Source organism: Limulus polyphemus, unplaced genomic scaffold, assembly GCF_000517525.1.
Source record: "Limulus polyphemus unplaced genomic scaffold, Limulus_polyphemus-2.1.2 Scaffold1689, whole genome shotgun sequence".
In the NCBI taxonomy this organism is placed as follows: Eukaryota; Metazoa; Arthropoda; class Merostomata; order Xiphosura; family Limulidae; genus Limulus; species Limulus polyphemus.
This window is the reverse complement of record NW_013667299.1, coordinates 145,943-160,988: the sequence shown is the minus strand read 5'-3', so window position 1 is coordinate 160,988 and position 15,046 is coordinate 145,943. Positions and strand designations below refer to the sequence as shown.

The window sequence follows — 15,046 nt, the reverse complement described above, 5'->3', positions numbered from 1 at the left end:
ATCAGTTAAATGACGAAAAATTAGGTGTGTATTTACTTGTGACCACTCAGTGTATATCCAATTTCTGGATGTTATCGTTAAAGGGCGTCATTGAAGTATGGTGTATTACCTCTCGCATCCTTACATATCACATCACTAATATCGCTCCTGAACACACTTTGCATGTCTAGCTAATGCTGCTTGATAACTATGAAGGCCAACTTCACATTTGAGTTAAGACTAACCGCATATACGACGGATGATGCTAACTAGTTGTATTCCTATTGGTCAGCAATTCTAAATATGAAATAGCTGTGTCTTAATCTAACGGGTCTTTTTAACTCATCATTTATATATGGGAAACTGTCTAAAAGTAAGACAATTAAGACGTGTAGAAACCATCTCTTAATAACTAAACTACTAATGTAGCATTTTACACACATGCGTGGATAAAAACGAGTATCTTATCACAGCAAGTATATTGTTACGACAGCGGAAGTCACGTGACGCTTATAACACGTAATGAGTAGCTCGAACGTTCCTGAAGGCTCGAGCGTTTGCTAGACTCGCGCTTTTATAGTATATAAGCCGGCAAATAAAGTGACGGCAAGGATTGAATTGCAGACAGAGAGATATAGAGACAGATAATCGAGTCAAGCCGTAAGTAAAAGTTTATTCTTTCTCAATACAACTTTGCAATACACTTAATTTCCACAGTCACTTTAACTTAAACACACGCTAGAATTCACAACGATTCACGCACTAGTTTTATTTAAGAAAGGATTTGTATCGCTGAAGTTTTTCAAAAAGAATTTCTACGGAAAATTAACCAACGACCAGAGACATAACAATATTTATGTATTATATGAGGCTAATTAACCAACATTGGGCATTGTGTTTACCCACACTGAAAAATGTAGATGTATGTATTATATGAGACTAATTAACCAACATTGGGCATTGTGTTTACCCACACTGAAAAATGTAGATGTATGTATTATATGAGGCTAATTAACCAACATTGGGCATTGTGTTTACCCACACTGAAAAATGTAGATGTATGTATTATATGAGGCTAATTAACCAACATTGGACATTGTGTTTACCCACACTGAAAACTGTAGATGTATGTATTATATGAGACTAATTAACCAACATTGGGCATTGTGTTTACCCACACTGAAAAATTTAGATGTATGTATCATATTTGGCTATTTTTTCATCTTACAAGCCACAATTACGCCCTATATTTTGGACATGTCATCTGCTAGCCCCATGTCTCTTAACACCTAAATTCCAAGACCTCTCAAGCATCTAAATGAAAAATTAGTCCTTTTCCAAAACTTGTTAAGTACTTCCAGGACTCATGGAAACATTATCATATTCATGATACTCATTGTATTCTCCACTTGCAGCTCTTAATTATCACAGAAGTTTGAAAAGCAGATAAGAAAGAATTTATAAACTTAGGTGTTTATATTTGTAGATGATTTGTGCATGATAATTTTGTTAGATAATACGTTCATAATTTGAATCATCTGCTGAAATTACACTTAATGATCTAAAATAAAGTTCAACTTCACCCAAATGTCTTCTTCAAAAAGAACATAGAAACATAATACATGGAACTAAATTATACACAAATCTACAAATACTGTCTAATTTTGTTATTATTATATACTCAAAATCCCTATTAGCTTCCTGCTACCAAAACTTATTTATCATTCATGTTTATTTTTGATCATTTTGTTCACGACAAAGAATCCTATTAAGTATATTTCCCATTACCTAACATTCACCATATCAGCAGGTGTTCCTACAAAACCACCAGCGGCTCCTCCGGCTGCAGCAAAGATAACTTTCTTATAAAATGGTAATATTTCTCCTGGTTTTGTTGCACTCTGCTTCACTACCTCATAAATACCGAATCTCGTGGTAGAGTATGTCAGCTGAAAACACACAATACAGATTACTTAAAATGATCATAACAGATTGAAACAACTTCAGTACTGAGTAACTTCACTAAGGAAACTTTGTATTACCTTGAAGTTTACAAGTCATCTGAAAACATACAATCTGAGTTACTTATAATAATTATAACAGATTGAAACAACTTCAGTACTGAGTAATGTTACTGTGGAAACTTTGTATTACCTTGAAGTTTACAAGTCATCTGAAAACATACAATCTGAGTTATTTATAATGTAATGAGAGACTAAAGAAACTTCAGTGTTTAATGTTTAGTGAGGAGCCTACTGAACTGAATAACTACTTCAAAAATACAATAACAGCAACTTGTACAGTAGGCAAGCTCTGATTTTAATGTGTTGGCATCTGAATGTAACTTTTATCCAATGATGACCTGATACAATGGGTTCAAAATGTTGTAATCATTAAAATCAGAGCTTGTCTACTGTAACAGTTGCTGCTACTATATTTTTGGATTAAACTTCAGTTACTTAGTAACTTTACTAATGAAACTTCCCATTAACCTTGGAGTTTACAGGTCAACTCACCTTTTAAACTGTTCTTTCCAATACTGTGTATGTAAGAGCAGAAATGATCACCAACCAATGACATTTAAGTTACAAACTAAAAATTGAAGAGACTTTTTTAACTTCACTATTTTGGAGAATATATCAGAAAACATTTGACTTTGAAATTTTCCATACATTTACAAATTTGTCCTAGCCTCAAGAATATGTACTCCTCACTGAATCTACAATAATTTTGACATAGAATTATATATCAGTATATGAATATATGTTTATAAAAATATCTTAACTATACAGAGGGTCATTTAAGATCTATGGTAGTAACATGAATGCCCAGCTCCACCCTTCAATAAGAATGATGGATTCTTTTATGGTTCTACTTGGGAACTATTGCAATACAATAACATTTCTATGAATGACACTTGTGTTTACAATAAAGTAAACATCACCCCTCCCTCCACTTTTGAAAACTAATCAAGAAGAGCTTCGACAGCTATTTTCTGAGGTGGTCAAATTGTACAGAAACTAGAATGTTGACATGCATGTTTCGCTGTATGTCTCATATTGATGGAGCCATACTTTATTCCATCCAGTTTGTACAAAAAATGGTACTTACTCAAACTATAGTGGTGTCACCGTGTTAGCCGACAGTCAGCATTTTTCATCTTACTATACTTCTCGACTTCTTGGATGTTTAATTTACCAATACAGCTGTAACCTGCACCCACCGAAAATACTTCTGAAAATTTCCACAGCCTGCTGTGTCACATTTTCAAATGTTGTATCACTAAGAGGATGACAATAAACTACCAGAACTTTTGCAATACAGTTTAACACCACAGATATCGACCGTACCTTCCCATGACTTGTCAGTACAGTTTAACACCACAGATATCGACCGTACCTTCCCATGACTTGTCAGTACAGTTTAACACCACAGATATCGACCGTACCTTCCCATGACTTGTCAATACAGTTTAACACCACAGATATCGACCGTACCTTCCCATGACTTGTCAATACAGTTTAACACCACAGATATTGACCGTACCTTCCCAGGACTTGTCAATACAGCTTAACACTACAGATATCGACTGTACCTTCCTATGACTTGTCAGTACAGTTTAACACTACAGATATCAATCATACTTCCCTTGATTTATTAATACAGTTTAACACTATAGATATCAATCATACTTCCCTTGATTTATTAATACAGTTTAACACTATAGATATCAATCATACTTCCCTTGATTTATTAATACAGTTTAACACTACAGATATCAATAATACTTCCCTTGATTTATTAATAGTTTAACACTACAGATATCAGTCATACCTTCCCTTGTTTTTTCAATACATTTTAAGACTACAGATATCAGCCATACTGTTATGTCTCTGTTCGTTTGTTAATTTCCCATAGAAATTCGTCCCGAGAAACTTCAGTGATACAAGTCCTTCCTTAAATAAAACTAGTTTATTCTTTCTCAATATAACATTGCAATACACTTAATTTCCATACTTAAACACACGCTATAATTCTCAACGAACGATTCACGCACTTTCCTTACTACTGCGCTTGACTCAATTGTCCCTCTATATCTTCAATCTGTCTGTCTGCTATTATATATCGATTCATTGTCTGGCACACTTATATACAAGAGTTCCGCACATCTAGCAAACACTCAAGCATTCACGAACCTTCGAGAATATCATGATCTTACTAGCGTCACGTGACTTCCACTGTCATAACAATACCTTCCCTTGATTTATTAATACAGGTTAACATTACAGATATCAATCATACTTCCCTTGATTTATTAACACAGTTAAACACTACAGATGCCAGTCATACATTCTCTTGTTTTATCAATACATTTTAACACTATAGATATCAACCATACCTTCTCTTGTCTTGTCAATACAGTTTAACACAGCAGATATTATTCCTTCTTTCACTAAACAAACACATCTACATATAAATTTCTCTTACCCATTATATAAGGTAAAAACTAGTAAATTATGTATTGATGAAGTAACAACGCTCATATGGCAAAAATGTTAGAACAAAATAAGATTTACCTGACGGAGTAGTGAGGCACTCAGTCCATTGTACAGTGCCAAAACTCCCTGTTCCCGAACAATGCTGATGGCACTTCGAACAATGTTAATTTTCCCTTCATATTGTGTCTGAAGATGAACCTTCCAAAAATGTAATTAAAATATAATCTAATGTAAAATATACACATACTCTTCAATATAATAAATTACTTGACAAATTACTATTTTTTTGTTGCTAAACATGTCTTACTGTAGAGGAACTCAGAAGGGGTAGATTCTGGGATAATGAATATTTTCAAGAATCAATATCATTCTGGATCTAAAGTAGCCTACTGCATCAGAAAAATTAGTAAAATGTAATCATTCAGGATCTATAGTAGCCTACTGTGTCAGAAAAAATAATAAAATGGAATCATTCAGGACCTAAAGTAGCCTACTGCATCACAAAAAAATAGTAAAATGGAATCATTCAGGACCTAAAGTAATGTTACATCTCTGGTCGTTTGTTAATTTCCCGTAAAAATTCCTTCTGAAAAACTTCAGCGATACAAGTCCTTTCTTAAGTAAAACTAGTTTATTCTTTCTCAATACAACTTTGCAATACAATTAATTTCCACAATAAATTTAACTTAAACACACGCTATAATTCACAACGAACGATTAACGCACTTACTTACTACTGAGCTTGACTCAATTGTCTGTCTCTGTTTGTCTGCAATTCTATACCGATTCATTGACTGGCGCACTTATATACAAGAATACCTTACATCTAGCAAACACTGGAGCATTCGCGAACCTTCGAGAATATCATGACGTGTTACTAGCGTCACATGACTTCCGCTGTCGTAACAGTAACCAACAGCATAAAAAAAAGAAAGTAAAATGGAATCATTCAGGACCTAAAGTAGCCTATTGCATCACAAAAAAATAATAAAATGGAATCATTCAGGACCTATAGTAGCCAACTGCATCAGAAAAAATAATAAAATGGAATCATTCAGGACCTATAGTAGTGTTATGTCTCTGTTCGTTTGTTAATTTTCAGTAGAAATTCTTTCCCAGAAACTTCAGCGATACAAGTCCTTTCTTAAATAAAACTAGTTTATTCTTTCTCAATACAACTTTGCAATACACTTAATTTCCACAGTTACTTTAACTAATAAACATGCAATAATTCCCAATGATTCACGCAATTTACTTACGGTCACTACCGTGCTTGTCTCAATTGTCCATCTCTGTCTGTCTGCAATTATCTATCCCGTCACTTTATTTGCCAGCTTATATACTATAAGAGCATGTGTCTAGCAAATGCAAGGACGTTCGACAGGTTCCTCGATCTTTCAAGAATTCCAGCGCATGCTCCCAGCATCACGCGACTTCCACTGTCGTAACAGTAGCCAACTGCATCAGAAAAAATAGTAAAATGGAATCATTCCGGACCTAAAGTAACCAACAGCATCAGAAAAAAATAACAAAATGGAATCATTCAGGACCTAAAGTAGCCTACTGCATCACAAAAAATAGTAAAATGGAATCATTCAGGACCTAAAATAGCCTACTGCATCTGAAAAACATAGTAAAATGGAATGATTCAGGACGTAAAGTAGCCAACTGAATCAGAAAAAAATAATAAAATGGAATGATTCAGGACATAAAGTAGCCAACTGAATCAGAAAAAAATAATAAAATGAAATGATTCAGGACCTAAAGTAGCCCACTGCATCACAAAAAATAGTAAAATAGAATCAGTCAAGACCTAAGGTAGCTTACTGCATCAGAAAAAATAGCAAAATGTAATCATTCGAAACCTAAAGTGGCCAGCTGTGTCAGAAAAAAATAATAAAATAGAATCATTCAGGACCTAAAGTAGCCTACTGTATCCCAAAAAAAATAGTGAAATGGAATCATTCAGGACCTAAAATATCCTAGTGCATCACAAAAAAATAGTAAAATGGAACCATTCAGGACCTAAAGCAGCCTACTGCATAAGAAACAAAGTAGTGTTATGGAATCATTCAGGACCTAAAGTAGCCTACTGTGTCAGAAAAAAATAATAAAATGGAATCATTCAGGACCTAAAGTAGCCTACTGCATCCCAAAAAAATAGTGAAATGGAATCATTCAGGACCTAAAATATCCTAGTGCATCACAAAAAAATAGTAAAATGGAATCATTTAGGACCTAAAGTAGCCTACTGCATCTGAAAAAAATAGTACAATGGAATCATTCAGGACCTAAAGTAGCCTACTGTGTTAGAAAAAAATAATAAAATGAAATCATTCAGGATCTAAAGTAGCCTACTGCATCACAAAAAATAGTAAAATGGAATCATTCAGGACCTAAAGTAGCCTACTGCATCTGAAAAAAATAGTACAATGGAATCATTCAGGACCTAAAGTAGCCTACTGAAACACAAAAAAATAGTACAATTATACTTGTTGAATACATGAAGATGTTAGTGTATTATAGTTTTATGGTCCTAACCTTTCAGATGTGTGAAAATGTGCATGTTTAATATAATGACTGACACTAAAACCTACAGCATGGAAAAACATAAAAAGCTGAGTAATGTCACTGGCCTGGATTGGTGCTGTTAACATATCCACAATAAGGGAGGTACATAAAGAGCTAAATAATGTTTGTGGCCTAGTTTGGTGCTGTTTTTGTATCCACAGTGGGCTAGGTACATAAGGAGTAAAGTGTTGTTAACGGCCTGGATCAATGCTAGTAGTGTATCTACAATGGGGGACGTATACGAGTATTGTTACTTCTCTGGGTCAGTGCTAATGGTTTATCCACAATGGGGGTGTTACGACAGCGGAAGTCAAACGACACTGGAAGCATGCGTGCTGGAGTTTCTAGAAGGATCGTGACTTATCAGGCAACCTCACGAATGTCCTAGAATTTGCTAGACGCCCTCTTTTTTAGTATATTAGCCAGAGATGGATTGAAGAGAAATAATCGATAATTGAGTCGAGCAAACAGTAGGCACCGTAAGTAAAGTGTGTGAATCACTGTGATTTATAGCGTGTGTTATAAAAGTTTTTAAGGGTATTACAAAGTTGTATCGAGAAAGAATAAACTAGTTTTAATTAAGAAAGGACTTTTATCGCTAAAGTTCCTCAGAAAGAATTTATAAACAAAATATCAGATACGTAACAAATTGGTGTCAGTGACTAGGACGGAGAAAAAAAAAAGAAGAAACAGATGGAAACGGCAAATCAAACTACAGCTTAGTAGATTTGATGGCAGCAATACAAGAACAGCAAAAGAAACAAGAGGAGAGACAACAGCAGTGGCAAGAAACTTACAACAATGGCAGCTCGAACAGCAAAATAAACAAGAGAGATTACAGCAGTTGTTGGAGAAACAAGAAAAGAAACAAGAAGAGAAATTACAGCAGTTGTTGGAAGAAAAAGAAAGGAAACAAGATAAACTAGAAAACAAACAAGAGGAACAAGAAAAGACATTACAGCAGTTGTTGGAGGAAAAAGAAAGGAAACAAGAAGAACGAGAAAATAAACAAGAAAAGAGGTTACAGCAGTTGTTGGAGGATAAAGAAAAGAAACAAGAAGAGAGATTACAGCAGTTGTTGGAGGATAAAGAAATGAAACAAGAAGAAAGATTACAGCAGTCACTGGAGGACAAAGAAAGGAAACAAGAAGAGAGAATACAGCAGTATTTGGAGGAGAAAGAAAATAAACAAGAAGAGAGACTACAGCAGTGGCAACTGGAACAAGACAAAAAACAAGAAGAAAGTCTCCAATGATTGCTGGAAAGTCAGCAGCAACTACAGGAAAGTCAACAACAGTGGCAAGAAGTACAAATGGAAAACATTAGTAAATTTCAAAGTGAATTAAATACATTAAAGGATGATTTACTGTCTTTTACACATGGAGTATATATTAACCATGGACCTAATCAGCCCCAGACAATGGGTAGCCTCTTCCAGACCCCGCAGCTAAATCCTAATACAGACATCTTCAGTCCTGCCAGATGTCATATTCCAGACATGAGTGTCAGCAGTAGGGGTGATCTAGTACGAAGGAAGCCACAGAAATTCAATGGGAAGGCACCATGGGAAGCATATAGAGCACAATTTGAGCTCCTGGCAGAGAGGAATGGATGGGCAGAGGAGCAGAAAGCTGTGCACCGGGCAACGAGTCTGAAAAGACAACCCCTAGAAATACTTGGACAGTTGTCAACAGACGACAGGCACAACTATAGAGCACTGGTAGCTGCTCTAGAACTCAAGTATGGAACTCAAAATCAGTCTGAAGTCTACAGGGCTAGGTTTAGCACTAGAGTCCATGCTAAAGCGGAGAGCCCGCAAGAGCTGGCACAGGATTTCGAAAGTATGGCACACAAGGTCTACCCAACTGCACCACACGATCTCCTCAAGTTGTTGCTGAGGGATCAGTTTGTAGATGCCTTGGACAGTCCACAACTGAAGATACAAGTAAAGCAAGCACACCCTTCTACTATGCAGGATGCAATGGCCAGAGCTCTTGAATTCGAATCCTACGTTAAGTCCAGCACAGAGGTAACAAGGTTGGTACAGTCATGAGGATTCAAGGCCAGAAAACGTCTGCTTTCACAAAAATATGATGGACTTTGCTGGAACTGTAACAAACCTGGGCACATGAGAGCTCAATGCCAGCAACTTCAACACAGGGAAGATGCTATAGCAGGAAAGGCTGCTACCCAGAAGGGTTGTTGGAAATGTGGAGAGCAATGACACATGAGGAGCTAGTGTAAGAAGAATACTACCAATAAGTCAGCCTCAGGAAACCAGTAATGGTTGGTGCTGAGGGACGCCCACCAACCCCTATTGTGAAAGTCCCAACAGCTAAGTGTAAAATGGCAAGCACACATAGTGTCTATGTGACATGAAAGCTGGATGGCCAAAAGTGCAACTTTGTCATAGATTCTGCATTTCAGCAAACCCTTGTGAGTATCAAGATGCTGTATCACAAAGGAGTACCAGAAGCCAGACAGAAGCTCTGTGGTGTGACAGGACATTATGCAAGGTTATGGGGACCAGTGTGGGTAACTATTGAGCTCATGGGCATGAAGGAAAGACACAAGATATTCTTTGGTGACATTGAAGACCAATGCATACCAGGGTTGGACTACTTACAACCGAGGAAGTGTGTAATCAATTTTGATAAAATGATGTTTGGGAACAACAAAAGCCAAATTCTGGAAAGAGTAAAAGAGAGGTTGAACTAACTAGGTGCCATCAAGCTGAAGTCAAAGTGACTGAACGAGTTGATGATGGTGAAATGGAACCAGGTATAGATATTAAGGCAGAGCAAGAGAAAGACCAAAATCGGACACCAATAATTCGTTTTCTACAAGCAAGTGTTTCGTGCCCTGCTTCGGAGAAGGTGTCTAGCTTAAGCCCTGTGACAAAGAACTATTGGGCACAATGGGACCAGTTGAAGCTTGAAAATGGAATTCTTCTCCGGAGATGGGAAACTGCAGATGGGAAAGTGACGACCTGGCAAACAGTTATACCGAGAAAGTTACGGGAAGTTGTGCTGCGTCAATCCTATGACAGTTTAACAGGAGGACATCTCGGAGTTAAGAAAACATTGAATCACCTACGACAGAGATTTTACTTGATAGGTATGAGGCAAGATGTGGAAGAATGGTGCAGGACATGCAGTACATGTCATGCTAAAAAGGGACCCAAGCATAAGGGATGTGCTCCAATGAAGTTATATGCTATGCTATGATAAGAGATCTACTGAAGGGAAATCTCGTAAGTTGTCTTCTCCATGGGAAGGCCCATATGACATAGTCGATCATCTCTAAGACGTGACTTTCCAAATAAAATGTGGTTGGGGAGGTAAGCCAAAGGTGGTGCATGCCAACAGGCTTTGGCATTATCACGGTCCAGGACATTTCAGTTGGAACAAAGTGAACAATGGAACAAATGACAAAGCTTAAGACATGTCACCCGAAAATGCCACTGTCGAAGAAGAAACTCTACCCGGTTTTGAGAAGGGAAACAGTGAAGCCCTTGATGAAGTTACTACCACTGATGTGACTGTTACTGATAATAGGACATTTCCTGATGGAGCAGATGAACCCCATGTGAAGCAGAAGCCAATGAGACAGAGACCAGTACGGAAGAAGATACGTCCTGTAAAATTAGAAGACTTTGTTGTATTTTAATTTTGTGTTTGTAAATTCTGTACATTTAATCAAGTTATTGTTAATAATCTATTGGTATAATGTAAGTGGCTATTGTTTGGGATGAACAATACTATGGAAGGGGCAGTGTTATGACAGCGGAAGTCCCGTGACGCTGGTAACACGTCATGAATTTCTAGAAGGATCATGACTGTTCCTGGCAACACTAGCAATTGCCAGATGCCCTCTATTTTTGTATATAAGCCCGGCAAATAAAGCGGACATATGTTTTTGCAGATAGGGAGATTTTGAGACAGATAATCGAGTCAAGTGAGTGGTAGTGACTGTAAGTAAAGTTTGTGAATCGTTGTGAATTATAGCGCATGTTTAAGTTAAAGTGATCGTGGAAATTCTGTGTATTGCAAAGTTATATTGAGAAATCATAAACTAGTTTTATTTAAGAAAGGATTTGTATCGCTGAAGTTCCTCGGGAAGAATTTATACCGGAAATTAACAAACGAGCAGATACGTAACAATATATTTAGCGTATACTCAACCAAGGTTTCTTTTGAACCTTACATAAAACACTAACATATCTTTAAAATTATATCTCAATGTAAAATTTATAATCAATCAGTTAGCCATATGTAATTATCTTCATCTACTGCAATCTTGTTAACATTTTAATGTGACTATTGAAAGCTAGTGATGTAAGAGTTAATTTAAACTTATCCACTATGTATACAAGACAAACTGTTACCTTTAGCAGATCAAGAGGATGGGTGCAGCAGGCAGCCCCTGTACTTGCCAACCCTCCAAAGTACCACCTTGCTAAATGATTATCAGCTCTCGTCATGACTACCTAATATGTTTCTCCGTCTTGCTCCTATCGTATAAAAGAAAGACTTCAATTAACAAAAACATGACTTACCTAGTTTCTCAAGAACCTGAAATACATAAAAGTTATAATTTTCCTACAATGAAAATGTATTTCCGATAGGTACTTACTTGTTTTGGCAGAAAATGGAAGCACCAGTTTTCAGTGGGGAGTAAGGGTGGGAAGTGTGAGTAGAGGTAAGAACCTATAGGAAATATATTTTCGGTATAGGGAAATTATAACTTCCAATAAGGTACATTACCTTCACTCACATAAATAGCTAGAATCTCACACTGAATAAGTGAGGGGAAGACTGATGCAAAGGAAAGAAAGAAGCATCCTTTGTATGTGCATGAAGGGCATTCCCTAGGAGGAGACAGTCAGATTCTAAGATTTGATTGGAGAACTGCACCACTTCTGAAACAGGTATATTCTTCACCCATCATACAAAGATGTATCATATATATGGTTGGAAAACAAAGGAGCATATCCACCGGGAGAGAACTATGGCCGGAAAGTGATCTGAACCATGCAATATCTATTAAACTCATTTCCAGAAATTATAAAAGTGGGTAAAATGAAAAGGAGGTGTAGAGTGGCTAGGGTGCAACGGACCGTACAAGGTAAGTCAAGTACATCCAAAACCCATGCCACTGGGAACTAACATCCATGCAGGGGTAGGATGAGGATCATACTGTCTTCACCTCAAGACAAGAGGGAATCTAGTACTCCCCTCACTCATGAACAGGGCACATGTGAATATGATAAATTGATAGATCGATCTGGGAGCCTGACATCCGGTATTGAAAAGATATCTACATAATGTAAACCATCTTTCTCATAAGTGAAATTGACTGGAACCACCCCAAGCACATTAACATCCTCGAAATAAGAAACATCAAGAGGTAGCAGAAGGGAAAGAACCATAACAATCCACAATTACCTCCACCATGACTCACAACACTGATGGAGTATAAATGAGGGAGGAATATAGATACCTGTAATACATGTGTGATGACTTATGTTGATTGGTTCTACTCTAAGTCCAAAACCCGGCCACTGGGAACTGACATCCATGTGGAGGTAGGATGAGGGATCCCAATCGAAGTGATTTGGTGTGCTCCCATTTGTTTTTATGTTTCATATTGAAGGATATCACGTCATCTACACCAGCAGAACACTGCTGCCCTACTCTCAACTGAATGTTTTTATAAATATTCCTAGTTTTGTTTGAATTTCTTTAACCTATTCAGGAGGGTGCCTCCATAGTTCACCATTCCAGTGGCTTGGAACTCTCAAACTCCACTAGAAGAAAAGGGGGGCAAAGTTCAGTGGAAAGTTTGAAGGAATGATAACACCTGAGACATGAAACTCTATTTTTAAAAGAAGACCATACCAATTTATTCAATACAAGGCATGGCAGGGATGGATAGCTATCACCTTCTGCTTTCCCAATGTAGTCTATGAGTGAGTATGGTCCAGGACAGGCAAACTTATGAAGCAATTCTATCACAAGGATAAACCTACAAGTGATCTTGTGAAACACTGATCACTGCAGTGTGCACTGCATGGCCATGGAATTATAATATGCAAGTCAACATTGCTTGACAGTGTGGATTTGAACAGTTAAAGAATATTTGGTCAGAAAAAAAAAAACAACAACTTACCGAGTCAAAGTCTCACTGAATTCTGATATTCTAGAATGGCTATAAGTGGAAGACAATAACCAGAAGAGGAAGAAAACTAGGATCTGATGCAAATAGTGAGAGCTAAATGTATCGTGGGTAGTCCACATGCCCAATTGAAGAAGTACCTCCAAAGGATGATGAAGATGAAAGACAATGAAAAGGTTAGGTGTCGAATTGGGTGAAAAAATACTTGGAACAAAGTACTGGAGAAAGACGATAAAGAGATAGAAGCCAGTTGAATGAAGAACCAAACCCAAACAGAGGACAGTTGCCAAGGAAGAAATAGACAGGAACACATACCACAGAAGGAAGCCATGCAGGCAATATAACAGAGAAGAGCATGTACAAGACATAGAAGACTATCCAGATCAAGATGCGGATAAAGGTGTTAGATGGAAGAAAGGGAAAGCAACTAAATGGAGGAGTTATCCTCATGAGCTACCAAAGTGTTAGGGAGAAAAAAACGATCCAGAGAAAGGAGAAGATATGTAGAAGGATAAAAAGTATGTGGAACGTCGATGGCAAATAAACAAACCACTGATGTCCACAAATAAATAGGAGAAGGAAGGAAAACAAAGGAAGATGAAACAAGGAGAACTGTTGGAGTGGTTCAAACATAGGCAAAGTGAGGCAGTGCAGGACCACATTAATATCCCCACTGAAGTCAAAGCCACTGGAAAACAAAATGATCAAGAAACCACTCCATTGGATATAAGTTACCTGCAGAGGAATCCGATCCATGACAAGTGCGAAAGCACCCAAAAGAGGATGGAGACGATTTCATCAGAAAACCCCATATACGTGAGGGTGAGCAGGGGCAGACTGATTCGAAGTCCATGCCAGTTGAGAGGCAAATCAATCAACGTGAACCATAATATCAAGATAAAGTCTGAAATGACCAATGACAGACGAGATGAATCATCAGGTAGTGAATGAGAATGGTCAGAAGTAGGCGAGAGAGGTTGGCTCATATACTGCTCAATCTCCCGGTGAATTAGCAATGATATATCCCCCAATGGGTCACCCATGCCCTTGGCTGAAAATATGACATCAGATGCTGGCGAAGTAGCTGAAGATGTGACTGTAACTTCAGAATTCATAGGCTGGAAACACGAGGAATCATTTTGTTCAGAAGTTAAGCACAAAGCTACACAATGGGCTATCTGTGCTCTGCCCACCATGACTATTGAAACCCAGTTTCTAGCATCGTAAGTCCGCAGACATACTGCTGTGCCACTAGGGGGCAAACACGAGGAAGTAATGCTTTATTAAAATATTAACTCCACAAATGTGAAAAGTAGTAAATAGTTAGGAAAAATATAAAATATAAACCACTTCAAGGTAATTGAACAATGTAAGAAAAAACGTCTGAACTCGAAACCTGCCAAACACGAAGTCATAGTTTGGTGGCATGTAGAGGGAGTCACATTTGTCACGTGATAGTAGTACTCTCCTATTGCATGAGAGACATGTTGGAACATTAGATTCCAACAGAGGGATGATGAAAGCTTGTGGCATGTGTTTTTGAAAAAGTTCGCATACAGAGAGCAGCACAAAACGAGAAAAGCTAATCTTGTGAGTGGAGGGAGAGTACTTTATTGGAACTAGCAGTACAGCTTAAAAGGTAACATATATAAATCACTGGAACAGTCTTGTGGAAAACTTCATCTCAACAGCAGCCACAGAGCAGGGGCAAATGGGCTTAATACTTTCTTCTATATTCTACTTAACTCTTTCAGCTCGAGCTCGGTCCCTCGGACTGACCTTGTAACCATTTTGTACTTGTTATAGTTTCATGCTATGAC

General features: G+C 37.4%; 1 protein-coding gene across 1 annotated transcript in view; it reads right to left on the bottom strand.

The window, feature by feature from the left end:
• LOC106464564 (mitochondrial dicarboxylate carrier-like) overlaps positions 1 to 11,560 on the bottom strand; it is a 31,897-nt gene extending 20,337 nt beyond the window's left edge. The window contains exons 1-3 of the mRNA XM_013924715.2: positions 11,437 to 11,560; positions 4,557 to 4,676; positions 1,768 to 1,928 (exon numbers count right to left, since the gene is read on the bottom strand). Of these exons, the coding sequence (XP_013780169.1) occupies positions 1,768 to 1,928; positions 4,557 to 4,676; positions 11,437 to 11,532 (377 nt within the window). The 5' untranslated portion in view covers positions 11,533 to 11,560. The remainder of the gene's footprint in view (positions 1 to 1,767; positions 1,929 to 4,556; positions 4,677 to 11,436) is intronic.
• Positions 11,561 to 15,046: the final 3,486 nt, after the last annotated feature.